The 21,715-nt window shown below is 41.2% G+C and overlaps 2 protein-coding genes and 1 pseudogene across 3 annotated transcripts; all 3 read right to left on the reverse strand.

The window, feature by feature from the left end:
• Positions 1 to 844: 844 nt before the first annotated feature.
• On the reverse strand, positions 845 to 9,571 carry LOC141848366 (sugar transport protein MST3-like; annotated as a pseudogene).
• Positions 9,572 to 10,027: 456 nt separating this feature from the next.
• On the reverse strand, positions 10,028 to 12,327 carry LOC141848572 (protein kinase PINOID-like). The gene is made up of 2 exons (XM_074736615.1): positions 11,162 to 12,327; positions 10,028 to 10,906 (listed from the first exon to the last, which is right to left on the reverse strand). The coding sequence occupies exons 1-2, from the start codon at positions 11,758 to 11,760 to the stop codon at positions 10,150 to 10,152; spliced, it is 1,356 nt and encodes a 451-aa protein (XP_074592716.1). The 5' UTR covers positions 11,761 to 12,327; the 3' UTR covers positions 10,028 to 10,149.
• A 3,509-nt stretch (positions 12,328 to 15,836) lies between these two features.
• LOC141848280 (uncharacterized) lies at positions 15,837 to 16,593 on the reverse strand. 2 transcript variants are annotated; one of them, XR_012603516.1, is made up of 3 exons: positions 16,203 to 16,362; positions 16,068 to 16,098; positions 15,837 to 15,978 (listed from the first exon to the last, which is right to left on the reverse strand). XR_012603516.1 is itself a non-coding variant. In XM_074736329.1 (3 exons), exons 1-3 carry the CDS (start codon positions 16,515 to 16,517, stop codon positions 15,924 to 15,926), a joined length of 375 nt encoding a protein of 124 aa, XP_074592430.1. In that variant the 5' UTR covers positions 16,518 to 16,593; the 3' UTR covers positions 15,837 to 15,923. The 2 variants fall into 2 exon arrangements, 1 of the variants encoding a protein (XP_074592430.1); XM_074736329.1 differs by having other exon boundaries at positions 16,229 to 16,593.
• Between the last annotated feature and the right edge of the window lie 5,122 nt (positions 16,594 to 21,715).

Below are 21,715 nucleotides of genomic sequence, written 5' to 3' on the forward strand. Positions count from 1 at the left end.
GAAAAGCCAGACCAGGGCTGAGTGAAGCCGGGCGAAGGCTGAGAGAAAAGCCAGGTCAGGGCTGAGAGAAAAGCCAGGCCAGGGCTGAGAGAAAAGTCAGGTCAGGGCTGAACGAAGCCGGGCCAGGGCTGAGAGAAAAGTCAGGTCAAGACTGAGCGAAGCCGGGCCAGGGATGAGAGAAAAGCCAGGCCAGGGCAGAGAGAAAAGTCAGGCCAGGGCTGAGTGAAGCCGGGCCAAGGCTAAGAGAAAAGCCAGGCCAGGGCTGAGAGAAAAGCCAGGTCAGGGAATACCGGGAAACCAAGTAAGGCAAGCAAGCCAAGTCAGGGAAAACAGAGAAAGTCAAGCCAAGCTAGGCCGGGAAACCAGGCCGGTGAAGCCAGGGAAGGCAAGGAAAGTCTGGCCAGGCCAGGCCAGGGAAAGCCGGAAAACCAAGTAAGGCAAGCAAGCCAAGTCAGGGAAAACAGGGAAAGTCAGGCCAAGCTAGGCCGGGAAACCAGGCCGGTGAAGCCAGGGAAGGCAAGAAAAGTCTGGCCAGGCCAGGCCAGGGAAAGTCGGAAAACAAAGTAAGGCAAGCAAGCCAAGTCAAGGAAAACAGGGAAAGTCAGGCCAAGCTAGGCCGGGAAACCAGGCCGGTGAAGCCAGGGAAGACAAGGAAGGTCTGGCCAGGCCAGGCCAGGGAAAACCGGAAAACAAAGTAAGGCAAGCAAGCCAAGTCAGGGAAAACAGGGAAAGTCAGGCCAAGCTAGGTCGGGAAACCAGGCCGGTGAAGCCAGGGAAGGCAAGGAAAGTCTGGCCAGGCCAGGCCAGGGAAAACCGGGAAACCAAGTAAGGCAAGCAAGCCAAGTCAGGGAAAACAGGGAAAGAGAAGCCGGGGAAAGAAACTAACGACGTTGATTCCGGTGAGCTACTGGAAGCAAGGGATCAGGAGAGCCATGGTCAGCTGGGGGCGGTACCTGCGCTGGAGGATGTTGGCCCACGGCTGCTCCACCAGCTTGGACTCCTCGCTGGCCGCCACCAGGTCGGTGTACTCCGCGCCCACTTCGTCGGTGTCGCGGATGCGACGGAACACGCGCTGGGCTTCCTCGGGGAATCCGCGTTCGAGGAGGGAGTTAGGCGTGTCGGGGAGGAAGAAGGAACCGACGGTGATGATGGCGGCGGGGACGGCGGCGAGAGCGAGGATGATGCGCCATCCCTATCCAGTCTTGATCTTCGCCGTGCCGTAGTTGATGAGGTTCGCGATCAGGATGCCGAAGGTGATCATCAACTGGAAGCCGATGTTAAGCATCCCGCGAAGTCACGCCGGCGCCATCTCTGACAAGTACACCGGTACGGGCTGATTGGCGAATCCGACGCCGATGCCGAGTAGGATCCGGTCGAAGATGAGCATGGCAACGTTCCGGGCAACGCCGTTGAGGGCGGCGCCTACGAGGAAGGTGACGCCGCCGCCGAACATGGACCATTTGCGCCCGAAGGCCCTGGTGACGAGGGAGGCGATGAGGACGACGAGGTAGAGCGACGACGTGAAGGCCTGCAGCAGCTGGCTATCGAATCGGTAGTAGTACTCGTTCGTGCTCGTGTCCGCCTGCTCCTTCCGGTACGTACACCTCCGGGAAGAACTTCCTCAGGAACGAGTCCATAGACGTCACTCCCCCGGAGATGCCGATGTCGTAGCCGAAGATGAGGCCGCCGGTGGCGGCGACGACGCAGGTTACTAAGACGAAGAGCGTGAGCTTGCCGGGTGTACCTGCATGCCGCAGTTCATGGTGGGCTGCTTATGGAAAGGTAAAATGATGAAGGAGATGCAGTTGTCCTTGGCGACGCCGCACACGTCCTCGTGCATGGTGTCGTAGGTGGAGACGGCGGTGAGGGGTTGGATGGTGACCCCTGGTGTGCGTTGCGCGTACGAGTCCAGCGCCTGGATTATTCCCAGAGACCGGTCATCGAAGGAGGGTTTTCAGAATTGCTTCTGGTTGCCGTCGGCGCTGGCGGCATCGTGGACAACGAGCATAGCGGAGGCGTGGCCGGTGAGCTCGACAAGGAGAAGGCGAAGACGGGGGAGCGTTTGTTTGGGTGGGCGGCATCGAGGAGGCCCAGCATGGACAGCACGTTGCGGGCGTTGTGATGGCAGAGTAAGACACGGAGCTCTTCGCTAGCGTCCCGCCACTGGGTCGTATGCCGCTCGTACGAAACTTCTCTTCTGTTGGTAGTCACCAGTAGCTTTAGCAACGGCGTCACCATCACCGTCACCATTACCGACATTACCACCAAGATGGAGTACGCCTGTTCGCTCCAGACCTCCGAGTCCTTTCCAATCCCAGCTGATGAGCGGTGGATGCTTGCTGCACGCAAGCCGTTGGTGTGCAGTGGGAAGTGTGCTGCCAGCAAGCCAAAGCTGGCTTTCGGCGTGGGAAGCGAGGCTGCTGATTTTTCAGATAGATCAGAGATTTGCTGCAGCTTTCGGCGTATTCAGCATCTCCAACACGCAAGCTGTCCACGTTTCTTCCCCCTGTAGTCGTAGTACTCGGCTTGTCGCTACTTTGATTCAAATTCAAAAGGTAATCGCGATTCTCTACTTTCTCCGGTTTCCGTAACCATTTGTCACTCCTTAATCCATAACTCCGTTAGGTAGCTCTCGTCTAAGAGAAGAGAGCAAGCTTCTCGATTGAAGGAGAGAGAGAGATGTGGAATAAAGAAGATGAAGCTGAGCAAAGAAAACAGGCAAGCATGATTCGCATATTGGATAGAGGTTTGCATGAGTAGGCCAAGCAAGGAGCCGAATAGTAAAGTCGAGGAAAGTCGGGTAGGCTGAGTAAGGGGCCGAGTAGTAGGGCTGAAGAAGGCCGAGTAGGTTGGTCGAGCAAAATGTCATGAAAGCATGAAAGTGCTTGGAACAGTTCTATTAGTCCCTTTCTCCGATAGAACCACGGTTGTCGGAAGTTCTTCTAGTGTTAACCATCACGCTTAGCTCAGATTTCCCACAGACGGCGCCAAAATGTTCCGGCCAAAAACCGACGATGGTCAAGCCACCAGTCAACGAACGATCCGACGGGTACCGCTTTCTAGTGGAGTTGGAGGGACAGGGTGATGAGGACCTGAAATGCACTTAAACAGGGGGTGAGAGGGGTGCCGGGAAGTCCCGGCGGGCCACTCCGACGCTCAAGTCAGTATTCCGTAGAAGGATAAATGAAAATGTAAAAGAAGAAGAAGAGTTTAGAAGGTCGAACCAGTCCTCCAAGAGGGAGAAGAAGAAGAACTTCCTTTCCGAAGAAGAGGTGAGAACCTGAAATGCATAGCCCGTCCAGAAGAAGAAGTGTCCCTTCTTGGAGGAAGAGGAAGAAGAAGAAGTCCTCCTGTGAGAAGAAGGAGATGATGCCGAGGAAGAAGATGATGATCCTGATGATGCCTTCCCTTTGCTAGAGCTCTCCCTTATGTAGGCACACAAGGAGACCAAATCTGACATATCTCCTCTTCTCTTTCTTCTTTTTGGCATTATGTGTAGGAAAAAGAGCATCTTCTATGACAACTTTATAAAGGCTGTCTGGGAACATGTATAGTTTGTTGAATCCACAAAAGACAAATGTTGACCAGTCCATTTGACTAGCCTTGCCAAATCAGCCTCATTCTTGACTCCCCCTTGACCCTTGACTTTTACCTTAGAGAAAGAGCCACGTCATTTATGCACCGACATCACTTTGTATGCTTTTAAAATGGGAGGTGTCCAAGTTCAAGAGTAAAGAGATTTTGATTTGTGAAGATGGAAGAGTTATTCGATTCGTTATAACAGTTCTTTAACGATGAGTATATAAAATAAGTTCGACAAAGAAACACGGTAAGTATTTAAAATTTTATGTTATTCGATACTTCATGTATTGGAAACAATAATGATATCAGAATAATATTTTAAATTCATAATTTTATTTTAAGATTATCTCATGATAGACATAATTTATACAGTTCAAGCGAAAGTAAAATTACCAACCTATTCATGCAGATGAACAGTATGACTACTATTCATAAAAAATATGAATATTAGTTATATCATAAACACTACTTGTACGATTCACAGATATTTTTTTTACTATTTTACTGTTTATGAAAAGTAATAATAAAAAAATATTTAAAAATTATGAACAATAATTGTACTGTTCACAACATCTTGACATCATCTGTATTATAAATAGTGAGCCTACAGTTCGTGATAAAAACGCGATGAACATTAGTTATACTTTTTTTTTGAAATGCATGAGATGATGGCATAAACGATGTTAAAACAGTTTGTATTTTTTTTGCATGTTATAAAAAAAATCATTCCATTAGAAAAATTAAAATGTGTATGTGATTTTCCATACTGTTTCAATTGGAGTATTTGAGACTCGACAACTTACTCAAATTCCATCAGTCAAGTACTATTAAGTATTTTGACACTCGAGAGCAAGACTACTTAGTGGTTTGGTGCAACTATCAAATCGTGCCGAGTGGTTTTGGTACGATGATGCCGAATGAGACTCGGGATGATGAATTCGACTCAGACTAAAATCACAGTGCTCAAGTTTATTTAAGAGTTGGCTAAATCTTAGAAATTGACACACATAACTTGGACTCGGGATGTCAAGAAGGATATTCAATGAGCCGAGTGCATACCTAATGTGCCGAGTGATTGTTCGAAAGAACAACTCAAACTCAAATTTAAACAATTTGGACTCGGTTGGCTTACGGAGTCGGCATTGTTCACAAACCGAGTGACTCGGGTATGACGAGTGGGTACTCGGACTCGATTAACAGCGTGACTCGGATTTGCCGAGTGGGGATGCTAGCCGAGTCGTCCGAGATGTACCTACTCGGATTCGACTTTGACTTGAGGAGTCTATTTTTGATCAGACTCGGGCAAATGAAGTGCAGTAGCACTCGGGGTGCTGGGAGGAGTCGATCACACTCAGAACCATTCGGGATTTAGATTTAGTAGTTGATTGGACAATCGACTGGAACTCCTAAATAACAAGAAAATTTATTTTTCTTGATTGTATATGTGTTGTGTGTTGGTTCTATGCATATTTTGAATTGAATAAGTCAGTTTTGTTACTAGTTAGTCGATTTTGTACTGACTTTATTGATTTCAATTTCAGATGGCACGGACGATATGCATTATGACTCATCGTGATGTGTTACGAAATAAGCTGAGGGAGGCTATCGAGGAGATAGTATATGATTTGTTTATGGAGTTAGAAGACACATTGGAAGGCTTGATAAATTATTCTAGAGACTTGAGCAACATGATTTTCCTGTCCTAGATAATTACCAGATCTTGGCTTTGGTTTGATCGCTACCAAAACACCTCAATGAAGTAGCACACCATATATGAGGGTGCTATGAAGGGTACATCACATATGTGGAGATGAAAAAAGAGCTACTTCATCATCTAGTCCATGTGGATAGTTATGGATCACCTCCCCGAGAGGATCCTGAAGAGATTGAGGTGGATCCAAAAGAGAATCCAAATGTGGATTCAAAGAATCAAGAAGTCGATCTATTTGAGAATGTCCTAGCTGAGTCAAGAAAGATAAGGATTATGTTGATTACTACTGCACTAGTGTCTGTCCTAGTGGGAACAGTAGTGACCTATCTAGTTTCTTAAAGTTGTTTATGTTATGAGTTAGCAGAGTATGTTATATGTTAACAAACTTGTAAAAAGAGTGTTATGTGTTAACAGTCTTATATTTAATGATGAGTTCATTTAGTTCATTTAATGATTAGTTTCATTTGATGAGATGTGTGTAATATAATTGATCAATGTTGGTTAGATTGGACCATATGAATGATGAGTGGAAAATATAGTTATCACTTGATTTTGTATACCAACTTAGATTTGCATTGAGTCAATAAAAAATTACATATATATGATTTACACTGAATAACTAAATAATATATTTATTTATGGTAGATTATGACTACTAAAAATATCATAGCTGAACTCAATAAAGGAGAGAAATTAAATGGGGACAATTACAAAATATGACATCTCAAGATACGATATGTTCTTGAGGAACAAGAAGTTCTAGAGACTATCAATCAGGTTATGGAAGAACCTGTTGATGGTCCGACAACACAACACAGATGTGATATTGATGTCTATAAGGCATGGAAGAAAAAGACTCTACTGCTAAGGGTATATTGATAAGTTCAATGGTAGATGACCTGGTTTATGAGTATGAGTCATTACCCTCTGCTCATGCTGTCTGGGTTGCCCTTAGAGAAAAGTATAGTGGAGTAATCCTTAGTAAGCTTCGTCAGCTGACAATTAAGTTTGACAGTTACAAAAAGCACCTGAATATTTCCATGGCCCAACATATGAGGAAAATGACTAATATGATTTGGGAGCTAAAGACTGTTGGTCATGAGTTGACTGATGAACAACAGAGTTCAGGTAGTAATCTGTTCCCTTCCTGATTTTTGGGAGACGATGAAATAGAATTTAACACATAGTGAAAGTATCAAGACTTTTGTTGATGTCTCATGTCATGTTGAACTAAAGGCGAAGAGAATTGAATTCGTAAGGATTTCTGGACAAGCTTTTATAGCTGAAGGTTCTGTTAGAATGTCTGGATCTAAGAATAAGAAAAAATGATTCAAGAAGGGAAAGGGAAAAGAAATTGGTGCTGTTGTTGTTGGGTTGGGCCCAAACAAGAAGCAATTCAAAGGGAATAAACATGGAAAGAAACCTAAAAGTAAATTAACTTGCTTTAATTGTGGCAAGAAGGTTCACTTCGCTCGGGAATATACTTAGTTGAAAAAGGTATATCCATGTTTATCTTCCATTCATGAGCATTATGTTGCTAGTATAGTGTTGTTAACTGATTCTTATCCTTTGTGGATTATAGATTCGGAGCAATAAACCATGTAGCTCATGAGCAAGCTACATTCGTGGAGTACCGTCGGGTACCAGCTGACAATAAATGGATATATATAGGAAATAATACAAGGATTGAAGTTAAAGGAGTTGACACTTACAAACTCAACCTACGTGGTGGATGTACCTTGCTTCTACATAATGCCCTTTATGCTCTTGAAATTAGACGGAATTTAGTTTCTGTTAATTATCTTCTTGGATTGGGTTATTGTATTAACTTTTACAGCCGATGTGTGAAACTTTGAATTAACTCTGTGTTAATAGGATATGATTTTTTAACGAATGATTTCATGGTTCTTGATGTAGAACTGAATACTGATTATGAAATTATGGTTATTTTTCAAATATTGCTCTTACTAGTGATGCTGATATTATTGATGAAGTTTGACATGCTAGATTAAGACATATTGGACAAAAATAAATGAATAAATTAGCTAAAGAGGGTCTGTTAGATACTCATGCTAAGATAAATTTATCTGTGTGTAAGCATTGTCTTATTGAAAAAATCAACTAGGAAATCATTTGGTAAGACTATTAGAGCTAAATCACCATTGCAATTAATTTATTCAGATATTTGTGGTCCGATGAATGTGAAGACTAAACATGAAGCTTCCTATTTCATTACTGATGACTTTATATACGGTCGGAGCTTCTTATTTCATTACATTTATTGATGACTTCACACCTATGCCCCGGGGGCTTTTGATGTCATGTGTATTTGATTTCTCATAAATATGAAGTATTAGATTGCTTTAAATGTTATATGAACGAAGTTGAGAATCAATTGGATCGTAAGGTTAAAACCTTATGCACTGATCGTGGAGATGAATATTTATTAGATTAGTTTAAGATAATATATAATGATAAAGGAATTATTGACCGTGGAGATGAATATTTATCTGATTAGTTCAAAATAATATGCAATGATAAAAGAATTATTAGACAACTAACGATCCCAGGAACTCCATAGCAAAATAGAGTTGCTGAAAGAAGAAATCAAACTCTTCTAGATATGGTTAAGTCTATGATGACTCAAGTTAATTTGTATTCCCTTTCAATTTCATATTAGGTAGATGAATTATTAGCAACAATTCTACATACTTAACTGAGTATCTTCTAAATTTGTTCCCTCTACACCCTTATGAATGTTGGACAGACTAAAAATCAGATTTGAGTAATCTAAAACCTTAGGGCTCAGCTGCCTTTGTTCTTGACCTGCCTGGATGCACCTGATGTACTCACTTGTATAGAAAACTAGAACCTAGGGGTATGAGGTATATCTTTATAAGGTATCTGAGACCTCCAAAAGTTATATTTTCATTGGTGAGCAATAAGATGGAACCTATCTCCAAATTAGAATCGAGAGATGCTACTTTTCTCGAAACTAAGTTCCCAACAAAAGGTGATGTTGACAAAACTATTCCACTATTTGAGAAGGATGATATTTTATTAACGATAGAAGTATCACAAGGGATGTCTGAAGCTAGTCAACCCACTGAGAGTGATTTGTCAATTAATAAGGTGATTTCTCAACAGTTCAATCTACAAAGAAGTAGTCGTAAAATTATTCCTTGAAAAAAGGTTTGATATTGAGAATGAAACATTAATGATCCTCCCAATTGATGATGAAAAATCTTAAATTATTGTGGAAGCATTAAGATGCTTAGAGAAAAAAAAATGAAAAATTACAATGGATGAAAAAATAGAATCAATGAAAAATAATCAAGTTTGAAAATTAATCGATCTTCCTCCAGACCGAAGGGTTATTAACAATAAATGAATTCTTAAAATTAAGAAAAAAATAGATAGATTGATTAATAGATATAAAACTCATCTTATTATAAAAATATATACCTAATAAGAGAGTATTGATTTGGAAGAGACAGGGAGGTGTGTGCAACAAGAGGAGGTAACTGTCACCCAGAAGTAACTGTTTGAGGCTCTTCTCATTTTCACTAAGTTGATCCATTTAACTTCATTTCCCTTAAGCCCTTCTCATTGAAAAAGGTAATATTTTCCCTTTCAATTTCGCACTGATTTGACCGTCGGAGAACTCATATCAATTATGCCAAAGATCGGTGTTAACATGCAAATGACAAACCCAAGCAAACAGAGAAGAACAAGGATTCTATCAGATTAGAACCCGAAAGATGACGTGCGATCAAGGCGAGAGTGAGGAGAGGGTCGACCCGTATCATAACATTTTTAAAAAGCTTATAAAAGTGACAGTCGACTCATCTGGTTTCTCTTCACGTGATCCATGAAAGTAGGCATTATCAGATGCCCTACACCAATTCTGATCTTTCATAGGAATGCTTGTAATTGCAGATCAAGCCAGTTCGATGCCCATTTCTCCTTGTTTAAAGTTAAGTGACTAATTAAACATTCTTTACCGAAAACAACATGTAAAGGCTGTTCAAACCCTTCCATCACAATTCAGTTCAAATCTTCATGTCGTCACACAATCAAAATATAAACTTTTTTTTTAATCTTCATCTTCCTCGATCCCTCCACCCTATCTCTCCCTCTCGTACGGCCTCATATTAACTGCCCGCAGATCACACCTCTCGTCACACCACTCCCATAAACATCACCATCTCTAGCTGCTTTCCCATTACTCACGTAGCCGGTAGCCCTGTCCTGCTCCACGCTACAACATGCAGCCATTACTCCTCCATCACGTTACCTACCCCTCCGTCTGCTCTGCTCTATCATATCTCTCGCTTTTATTTATTTTATTGTAAGGTAATTAATGGCAATTACCATATCCAGGCATATTTACTCACGCTGGCCTGCAGTCGATAAAGTCCTCCCTGTCTGCCTCTGCCCTTCACGCCTCCAGTACTCCGTGTCCTGTCTCCAGGGACAAGTCCCGCGGACGTCGTTCTCTCCGCCCGGCTCGCTCGGAACACCCACCACTGGGGCAGCTACACCCCGCGTGACGGCTGCCCTCTCCGATCGAGCATACACACGTCTTGGATACGCGTGCCCGGTTCGGTGCCCGCTGTCCTAGTTCTGGCTTGGGATCGAGCTGTACATTCGGCATCGGCTTCTTCGTTACAGGTTCACGAAGGTCAACCGGCGGTCGGTAATGGCGTCAAACCAGTTACGTACGATACAATGTGAAGGAGGAAACTTGAGCATTAGTCACTGCGTGGTACATTTGATAAGTCAATGCAGCGAATTGTACATGTTTTGGACCGTGTGAAAATCTACCCGACCGATGGAATCGGATTCGAATCGGACTAGAAGAACTCGAGCCTGTTTGGCATGGGGGGCTGCTTACGGGAGTGGGAGCGGGTCGGATCGGGCATGACCGGCGGCCGGTGCGAGCGCATGAGCGCCAGGTTGAGGCCCTTGAAGAAAGGGTGCGCCTTGACGTCCGCCGCGCCGCGCCGGGAGCCGAGGCGGGCGGTCGGGTCCTTAGCGAGCAGGCTGGCGATGAGATCCTTCGCCGCCGACGAGGAAGGGTCGGCCGCTGGGAAGGACAGCGGCTGCTTGACGATGTTGTGGAGGGTCTGCTGGTTGGTGGGCCCGGCGAAGGGAGTGCGTCCGTAGAGTAGCTCGTAGAGGAGGATGCCGTATGCCCACCAGTCGACGGCGCTGCCGTGGGGCTGGCCGGCGGCGACCTCCGGCGCGACGTACTCGTGGGTACCCACGAAGGAGCACGACCGGGCGTCGACGGGTTCCGCGACGAAGCGCCAGGGGTCGGCCTTCGTGGCCATGTGGGGTGGCGGCCGGCGCGCGAGGAAGGGGAGGCAGGAGGGATCGGCGGGTTTGTGCTCGCCGTTTTCAGCGGCGAAGTGGCTCCTGTCCGCGGCGATGGAGGTGGTGATGGGCTCGAGGGTGGGGGAGGAGGTGGACTCCAAGGAGAGGTCGAAGTCAGAGAGCATGATGTGGCCGTCGGAGCGGATGAGGATGTTCTCCGGCTTCAGGTCGCGGTAGACGATACCGAGCATGTGAAGATACTCTAGGGCGAGCAGCACCTCCGCCGCGTAGAACCTACGACATTTCAATCAACAGCGTCAAAGCCAGAACAGAGCCACAAGGAAGCATCTTTCAGTTACAGCTACAACAAGGTCAAATGGCTGGAAAGAAGGAATCTTTCCCGTTATGATTGAGATCGTCAAGTAGTCTCCAATCGAAGAGAAAAAAGTTCGAAATTGTGTGAATTCCGTGAAAGTAATATGAAAAAGTTTGTGGAAGATGGGAAAAGGATTCGATTTTTAGTCGAAGAAAAGAGGTTTGGTGGAGCACCTGGTGGCGGCGACGGAGAAGCGTTGGCGGAGCTGGCGGTGGCGGAGCGTGTGAAGGTCTCCCCCGCTGCAGTATTCCATCACGACGCAAGAGTAGTGTGGCGAAGCATCGAAGTCGGCGTAGAGAGTAGGGAGGAAGGGGTGATCGAGGATCCGGAGGATCCTCTTCTCCGTCACCGCTCTATCGAGCTTCTTCTTCTTCGACAGCGCCAGCTTGTCGACCACCTTCATCGCGTACGGGTGAGGCGAAGCCTCGTCGCGCAGGCGGCAGAGATAGACAGTTCCGATGTCGCCGCTGCCAATGCGGCGGAGGAGCTTGAAGTCCCGGGGGCCGAGATTGGCGGGAAGGGACCGGGAACTAATCGCGGCCCAGGCCGGGTCCGATGAGCGGTGCGGCTTGGAGGGAAGCCTGGTCGGAGCACAGGGGCGAAGGCCGGCGGGGAGTTCCACCGTCGCCTCCAGCGGCGCAGGTGCAGCAGTATCAAATGAAAGACGCGAGAAACTACTCCGGCTGTCGCCACTGCTGCTCATCGAGCTCTGGCTGGAGTTAATCACTTCCAGCCCGACCTCGCCATCGGAATCCAGCGCCAAATCCAACATCTCCACCTCCCAAAACACCCCGCAAGCTTCACCACATCAAATCGAGACACCTTAGAAAGCGAGCAAGCTATTGGAAATGCATAAAAATCCAATCTTTTCAACAGGACAGCACAGGAGAAATCGGGAAAAGGGGAAAGCCCGGTTTGGATCTTTCTCCCGAATCAGACAGTGCGGGGCGCAATTGGCGACAAGCGCAACGATGCTCGTCAATAGACGAGGCGATTCGCCGAGCAGACAGGGAAATCCCAGGAGCAGTGAAGAGAGTCAGCGATTCTATTCGCTGTGCTACTCGCCAATCGAAGCAGTGGGGGAACAGGAAGCAACAAGGGAATCAAAGGAGTTAGGAACCGTCGGGTCTCACTCACTCCTCGTCCCTTCTGGCTGCCATTCCATTATCCGACACCGAGCGCTGCAGGCAAGAACCAGAAACCCTAGCTTCGGTTCTTGCTCTCCGCCCCACCAAAAGAATCAGGGACTTTTCGCCAACAAAGAAACAGCTAGGAAGCTAAGAATCTCTACTTGCAACAGGGTCCGCCATTAGAGCACCTTCTATGGTTGCTCTGTCTCTCTTCTCGGCTCCCCTGCCCAGGGAGGGGGACAGCTGAGCGTATTTATACCGGTGGCTGACCAAACAATATATCGGCACCCATGCCGGTTTAGAAACGGAATCGATTTGACGTTTCCCGTTACAGTTACCGCCCAAGTTAACGGTTGCAGTTAATTACGTTTGCTCGTAAACGGCCGACTCGGCACGTGCGGAGGTGCTGAGCGGAGGGGAAAAAAAATACACATAAACATAAATTGATTTAAAAATCCATTTATCTTAATTTTTTATTTAAAAAATATTTATTAATCATATTAGTCCAATATTGTTATATCAGTTAGTTGAGTAAATTTCAACTTTATAATTTTTTTAAAAATATATCTTGAAAAAATTATTCATTTAAGATTTTTGCTACTTTGTTTCGGTATGATATCTCACTCTTTTTAGGTGGCATGGGACTCATGAAATGTGCACTTTAATGACGTGTCTTAGTTGGTGGGTCCTTTTCATTATGGACCACCAAGTGTCATCCTCGCCCAATCATACAATGACAAGTACGTATAAAAATTTCATCGATCACTTATCGAAAAGATTTAATTAATCAAAAGAACAAAGTATTAATTAGTAGACAAGTATAAATTCCAATTCCACCGGTCCCTGGGAAATATATACATAAATCTACCACATGACGTGGCATGGAGATTAGATGATAGATTTTGTCGCTGCGGCGGCGCCCGCCACCGACCGCCGATGGCCCACCGCCATGTGCGGCGGGAAGACCTTTTCCGGCTGCATGGACTCCTGGCCCACCGCGGGACCCATCTCTGCTTTGTCTTTTGATTGGAGGAGAGCCAGCGGCTACCACCGATTTGGGAACTAATTAAGTTTCTTTTCCACTTTTGGGAATCAGATTTTTCATATTTTTATTTTTATTTATTTCATTTTGTCTCTAAGTTTTATACTATACAACAAGTCTTTCGGTGTGTGTGAAGGTTGTTGGAGAAAACACAATTCCCTTCTTTAGAAATATTTTTTTGATGCCTAAAAACACTACTAAAAATTAAGGTCTCTTGGATGCTTAAGTCACGTTAGATATCTTTTAAATTGTAAGAAAGGATAATATGTCGAATCGAAGATGGATAACACTCGATATTTTATGTTGTTTTTAAACAATATCTCTAGCACATGAACAAGGGTGCCCAACAACAACTCATCAAAAAGATGCCTTGCTTAATCAGACCTTCAATTCAAACTCTTGCGAACCCTAAACTAACTAAACATGCTGCTCAACAAGAAATAATAATTAATAATTTTTGTTTCTTCACAATATTCAAAATGTTGCATGTGTGGAGATTCAATGCTGCATGGCCCTGAGAGGACTTTGAGTAGGTACTCAATGTTGAAACTTTTCCACTGCTGGTCGGTTCATGTGAAAAAGGTCACATGATTAATTGAATCACATGTGTATAATTTGATTAGCATCTCAAGTGGTTTAGGCATAATTTAATTAAGTTTATGGTTAATTGTTAAATTAGCGTAAATCAGAGGGTAAACACATATAAGTCATTAATGCAGTCACATGGGTGAGGAAAGTAGATAGGTTTATGGGTCTTTGTCTATGTCTTTAATTGGAGACTAAATTATCTATTATTTTCTCAAGAAAAATTGTTGCAATAATAAATATTTTATTTTATAATATTTATCTTTAATATATATATATATATATATATACTATATTGTGTTCTCCTTTTGCATCGCTAATACGAATAAGTAATTGTTGACAATGACGACGATTCTCCCTCCATGTGCCCCCACTAGTCATGAGATGACTACGAGTCATCTTCGACATCAATGCAATAGTGCAAAGTTTTACAATAAATAAGTATTTATCGTAAAATTTATCGTTAATCAACAATAAAAATCTTTTTCATCACTGATCAATGTTGAAAAGTATTTTCGTCGTAAAATGAACATATTTACTATAAAAAATATTCGTTGCAAAATTCATCATAAACCTAAAATTTCTCACACAAAAAATCGAGATATATATTTTATATCATCGTTAATACATATCAAACCTTCTGATATATCAGATATTTATACGCAACAAATCACAAACCTATAAATCTGATACATTAAAAAATTATCATTCTTTGTCTATGTTCACCGATAGTGATCGAGCTTCCCACATGTGTTGCAAACAAATCTCTAGAATTATAAGCTTGATTTATTTTATTCTGTTGACTCCTTCATCTGCTCTCCTTAGATTCTCAATAATTCACAATCTTGCTCCAATTTTCCTCGGTGATACACTTTGACATTTTTCCCTTGATTTTCGCATGATTTAATGTATGCCGAATGTGATCGTTATATTTTTTCTTAAAAATCCTCCTTATTTTTAACTCTTCAATATTATCCCAAGTGAATGCCCGCTGCAATGGATAAAAAGCAATTGATTACATTCACTTTAATTTCATATACAAACTGATTAGAATAGCTTGCCTTGATCACAACAAAAAAAACAGCATTTTGCGACGAAATTTGCGACGAATTTTCTAAAAAAATTCGTTGCAAAAAATTTTGCAACGAAATTTGCGACGAAAATATTTCGTTGCTATAAAATCGTCGCAAAAATTCTGCGACGAAAAATTTGTGTTTGTCGCAAAAATTTGCGACGAAAAAGGCTGTTCGTCGCAGAATTCGTCGCCAATTGGCGACGAATGATATTCGTCGCCAATTGGCGACGAATTATTTTCGTCGCCAATTGGCGACAATTCGTCGCCAATTGGCGACGAAAATTGGCGACTATTCGTCGCCAATTGGCGACGAATGATTCGTCGCCAATTGGCGACGAATATTCGTCGCCAATTGGCGACGAATACTATTATTCGTCGCCAATTGGCGACGATTCGTCGCCAATTGGCGACGAATTATTCGTCGCCAATTGGCGACGAATTCGTCGCCAATTGGCGACGAATTGTGATTCGTCGCCAATTGGCGACGAATATGGTATTCGTCGCCAATTGGCGACGAATACCTTATTCGTCGCCAATTGGCGACGAATTCTGCGACGAATAGCCTTTTCGTTGGAAAAAATCGATATACAGTAAGTTACGATATAATTGCAACGAACACTGCTTCGTCGCAAATTTCGTCGCCAATTGGCGACGAAATTGGTTTTCGTCGCAAAATTCGTTGCAAAATTAAAAAAAAATTAATGACAACAATTTATTTTTTTGATATTCCTGTAATACATATAATATCGATCCAATCGGATCGATTTACAAATACATTTAACCTGTAACAATCCACATAACATTCAAAACAAGTATATATATCAAATCCATAACCATCCATACAATCTAAATATCATAAACAATACAAACACATCCATACAATCCAAACATCATAAACAATACAAACATGATATACAAACTCCATAACAATCCATACAATTCAAACATCATATAAAATCCATAACAAGTCAAACAAAAATCCATAAGCAATCCATACAAAGTCTAACCAAATCCATACAAAGTCAAAGTATCAGAAAAATCCAACTAATCCATACAAAGTCTAAACAAATCAGATGAGATATGAATAAAAGATAGGAAGAAGATCATCGTGGTCCCCCAGAAACTCTACTGGATTCTTCGTCACTATCTTTTATTCGCCTGCATAAAAAAATAAAAACAGAGATAAAGTAATATCATTCAGATGCAATAAAAACTAAAACCTATAAATTAAATATGTAAACGATTACCTTTTTTTTTTGATTTGTTTACAAAAACCACCTGTTAAAGAAATTAAATAGTATTAGTAACAATATAAAAATTATTAACTTACAGGTCTAATCAACTACCAAATAACTAAAATAATAATTATAAGAAATTCATACGCAAAAAACTCATGAAGTATCACCACCATCGTCACTGGCGTCATCGTGGTCGTCGTCGTCGTCGTCGTCGTCACCAAGAAGAGATTGCAACTGAAAATGTTGCAAGATGCGAGATTGTTGTCTTTGCAATTTTTTAATTTCATTATCTCTTTTTTTCATTTCTTCATCTCTTCTTATCATTTCTTGATCTCTTTGTTCTAATAACCCTTTCAAATGGGTTACCTCCTCAGTCAAACTATGAATCTGTGATGTGACAACAGGGGAGGTGGTGGAAGAGGTACCAGCAACTTTATAGGTTCTGCTCAAAGAACCCATACCCAAAATCCTTCCACCCCCTTTGCATCCCCCACTCGCCTCCAACCACAGACTCAATTCATTGCCAACTGAGGGCTCAGATCCCTCAGAACTACCAGCTGAAGATCGCTGTGCTAACTCAAGCTCACAATATTTATCCTGTATTATCAAAAGAAATATTAATATGGTATAATATTTTAAAAATTAAACACATAAATATATAAGAATATATATTAAAACCTTCATTGCTTTAGCTCGGTCTCCGCTCCAACTCTTGTCTTTTTTCTGGAACGTGCGAGTGAAAGTATCGATAACATTTGGATCTCGACCCAATTCCTTAGCCTAAAAATATATTGTTAGCAATTATAAACATTGATATGAAATAAATTTAAATAGGAACAGTTGAAAGAAATACCAATCTACGCGCATGCTCATCAATATTGATTGAGCCCCCCGCATACGTCGCAGATGAAGCACCAGTATTATAAGCTCAACCAGGCCACAATGGTTGATCTGCAGCACTCAACATTTCCTGCCATTTCAGATATGTTTCATTATTCAAATTTTCTTCAACTGCTGGTATTTGTGTCTGATTCAACGGTGTTGCATAAGCATAAGAAGTAAACATTTGAGATATGGATTTAATTGATCTATATAATAACTCTGAGCTCCCATGCCTGAGTATTGTATATTTTGTCCATAATCTTCATCTGATATGAACGGTTCACCGTGAGAAGTCCAATTATAGTAATTGGGGGTGAAACCAAATCTACAAAGATGTTCTTGTACTTTATTACTTGGTAAAAATTTGCCATTGTGACACTTTCTGCATGGACATCTTATCTTATCTCCATCCATAAAATCGAACTGATTTGTTGCAAACTCAATAAATTGTTCTAATCCCGCAATAAATTCATCGGTTAATCCTCGACGTTCAGGTAAATTCTTGTTATACATCCAACTTCGTGTTTTCTGCATTTTTCCTGAATCCACAATTTCCAACACATTAATAAATCATCAATAATTACAGTATTAGAATTTAGAATTCGAAGTATAAAGAAAGGGTCTATGGTTTAGAGTTTAGGTTTTTAGAGTTTAGATTTTAGGTTTTAGGGTTTACGGTTTAAGCTTTTAGGGTTTAGGGTTTAGGGTTTAAGGTTAAGGGTTTAGTGATTTAGGGTTTTAGGGGTTTAGGGTTTAGGGATTTATTTAGGGTTTTAGGTTTAGGGTTTAGGTTTAAGATTTTAGGGTTTAGGGTTTAGGGTTTACGGTTTAGGGTTTAAGATTAAGAGTTTAGTGATTTAGGGTTTAGAGTTAAGGGTTTAGTGGTTTAGCGGTTTAGGGTTTTATGATTTAGGGTTTTGGGTTTAGGGTTAACGAGTTTAGGGAGTTAGGGTTTATAGGTTGAGGGTTTACGATTTTAGGGTTTATGATTTACGGTTTAGTGGTTTAGGGTTTACGGTTGAGTGGTTTAGAGTTTAGGGTTTAGGGTTACGTTTTAGGGTTTAGGGTTTAAAGTTTACGGTTTAGTGGTTTAGGGTTTACGGTTTAGTGGTTTAGAGTTTAGAGTTTAGGACCACCGGATTTTGGATTTATCTGGCAGGCTATGACTTGATCTATTTAACTATAGTGATCGAAAGTTACATGGCATTTTTTATTCCAAAATAAAAAATGCCATGTAATTTCGACCACTATAGTTAAATAGAAAAGGTGTTAATCATGGACACCTCAAAGTACGACCTGCAAAATCAATGATTAAAAATTTATGATTCGAGAGTTGTGGATTTAAAGAGACACAATATATGCATTAAAAGTCATACAAAACATATCATAATTAAACTCTATAACAATCATAAAATATATAAGACAATCATGGTAAATGCTTTTAACAATAACAAAATTAGACTTACAGATTTGGCATGTCATTACTTGATCTATTTAACCACAGCGATAGAAAACTACATGACATTTTTTTCCTTAGCAAAATAACCAATCTCATGTAACTCCTATCACTATAGTTCAAAATAGAGGGATGATTATTCCTAGCTAACATCCTACACAAAATTTAAAGTTGTTAATTTTCATGGCATGTGGATTTCGATATGAAGGTCTTCGATAAGAAGGTATTCACCGATATATATGATTAATTTACAATCAATAAGAAGGTCTTCCTAAATCTATTTAAGTGCAAACAAACATGTGGATTTCGATGAAGTTAATCACCAAGTATAACTTTAAATCTTAACTACAAATTGGCTAGCCCAAACTATTATACACAAATTGGCTAAAATTTCACCTTCGTAAACAAATAGTTAAGTTCCAAATATTTGTTATCTAATACAAACTAAGATTACATTCATGGTAATACATCGTAGTAATCATGTTTATATATATATCAATTAACAATAACAAAATTATACTTACAACAGGTGAAAGCAGAAATATACGTGAACCGCGTGCCGGATGCAGGAGTAGGCTGGAATTCACGAAACGTGTAAACCTGCAAAAACTCAAAATGTATTAAACACTAAATTCACATCATGTATCTTAACAATTATGTAATATTTAATTTATACAACAGCGCACCGGCAGCGCCCGCTAGCAGCCGCCAGCCCACCGGCAGTGTCCCGCGGCCAGCCACGGCCAGCAGCGGCCAGCCACGGCCAGCCGCGGCCAGCCAGCCGCGGCCAGGGGCCCAGCCACGGCCCGCCAGAACCCTCCAGCGCGCCGGCCAGGGCCCGGCTGCGGCCGCACGCGCTCCGGCGGCGGCGCCGATAGCCCAACACCTCCCCGCGACGCCGAAAAACAAAAAAAAAGGAAAAGAAAGGAGGAGGAAGCTTACCAGGGGTTTCCGGCGAGTTCAAGAGGAGAGATCCGGCGAGATTCGGCGAGATCGGCGAGATCGGCGGCGAAGTCGGCGAAGGAGATCGGCGAAAAGAAGAAGTCGGCGCGCGAGGAAAAGGGGCAGATCTAGGGTTATTAAGTTTTTTGCGACGAAAATTTTTTCGTCGCAAAATTCGTCGCCAAATTGGCGACGAATGCAAGGTTTTGTCGCCAATTTGGCGACGAAACAAGTGTTCGTCGCCAAATTGGCGATGAAAGTGATATTCGTCGCCAATTTGGCGACGAATCCACTCTTTCGTCGCCAATTTGGCGACGAAATTGATGTTCGTCGCCGAATTTGGCGACGAAAACACTATTCATCGCCAAATTGGCGACGAATTGTAGTATTCGTCGCCAATTTGGCGACGAATCAGTTTATTCGTCGCCAAATTGGCGACGAACACTTGTTTCGTCGCCAAATTCCAGTAATAATTCGTGATCCTGTTTTTTTTTGCAACAAATTCATTATTCGTCGCTATTTTGCAACGAATAACATATTTGTCGCAAAATAGCGACGAATTTTGCGACGAATTAATTTTGGCGACAAAATTAGCGACGAATTTTTTAGTTGCTAAAATTGCAACAAATATTGTTTTCGTTGCTAATTTTGTTGCAGATTGGCGACGAAAATATGTTTCGTCCCAAAATTCGTTGCTAATTTGCGACGAATATAATTTGTCCCAAAATTTCATCGCAAAGTGAACATACAACCATCTTGGTAAACATCAATTCTTTCCACTGGAAGATGTAATTCTTTCATAATTTTTTTTATACTGTATAAATTATTCGACATTATGTGATCATGCGACAATACCTCTCTTTTTGAATAAAATTATTAAAATAATTTTTAGTGTCTGTCTTGACATTCAACAGTCTTGTGGTTAAAAATAATTTACTGTGACTTTCATAACTAACTTACACAGATTCATCTGTAGCACTCAACACTTCCTGAAATTGTAGATATGATTCATTATTCGCATTTTCATCAAGAATTGGTGGTGTCACCTGCTCCAATGGATTTGCATAACTAGTAAATATTTGTTTAAATGTTAGAGGGAAACTAGAACTTACAGCATTTGGTTCGAGAATAAAATTTTGACCAACTGCATCAATTGCTATCTTCTGATATGAATTTAATTGATGATAATAATTTTGATCCCCACTAACTGAGTCATGTATGTTTCATCCATACTCCTTATCATATATGAATGGTTTACCTTGTCATGTTTAATTTGTAGTAAAATCAAATCTACACAAATGTTCTCGAACTGTATCACACTGTCAAAATTTTCTATTATGACATTTTCTACATGGACACCTTAACTTAATTATTCTCATTCATAAACTTAACATTATTAGAAGCAAAATTCAAAAATTATTTCAATCAAATAATAAATTCATCAGTTAAATCTCGACGTTCAGGTAAGTTCTTTTTATACATCCAACTTCTTTCTTTCTATATTTTTTTCTATTTCTAAATTTAAAATTATTAAAATATTAACTTTGATATACTACAAATAAAATATAGTATAGACCTCATCAACAATAGAAACATAATTAATTGTAGCTAGATATAATAATAATTAATATCAAATAACATCTACTATCAATAAATAATCATTGTTATAGATATATACCTAAAGTAGGTGAACAAAGACACATGTCTCTAACTACTTTAAGTCCACACCAAATAGAGACATGCACAAATAACATTACGAAGTCAACAATCAAATATAAGGGTGCACAAATTGAATAAGTTTTATTTTAGGATTTTTTTAATTCATCTAGGATTTTTAGGATTGAGTCTGTTAAGAAATTTTCTTAGGATTTTATATTTGGAGTCAGTTTAGATTTTTTAGGATTTCCAATCTATTAAGAAATTCTCCTTTTTATTTGGAATCTTTCTTTTTGAATTTGTTAAGAAAATTTTCTTTTATTAGGAATCTTTCTTTTCGAATTTGTTAAGAAATTTTCTTTTTTATTAGGAATTTTTCTTAAGGTTTGAGTCTATATAAATATCTTATGAGTTGATGTTTAGGGGAGAAGAAGTTTTGATTTAATAATATTTTCGGCAATGCCATTTATTTTCCTATCTCCTGTTATTCTTCTGCATTAATAGGTTTTAGAAGATTATTTCCAACATTCGCAATCAAACCAACGGATTTAATATTGCTCCCCCCCGGGATAATCGCTATCCCGCTTGGCGTCAGTTGGTATCAGAGCTTTCAGATTCGATGGATCGTCGTCATGGTGGTTATCATGGTCGTGACAGACAAGTTCCGACAGAGGAAGTCTCACACCTTGAACGTTACATGCAAGACATGATTTTTGATCTA

Source organism: Curcuma longa, chromosome 17 (genome assembly GCF_044706935.1).
Source record: "Curcuma longa cultivar G26 ecotype Majalengka, Jawa Barat chromosome 17, ITB_CL_G26_1.1, whole genome shotgun sequence".
Lineage (NCBI taxonomy): Eukaryota > Viridiplantae > Streptophyta > Magnoliopsida > Zingiberales > Zingiberaceae > Curcuma > Curcuma longa.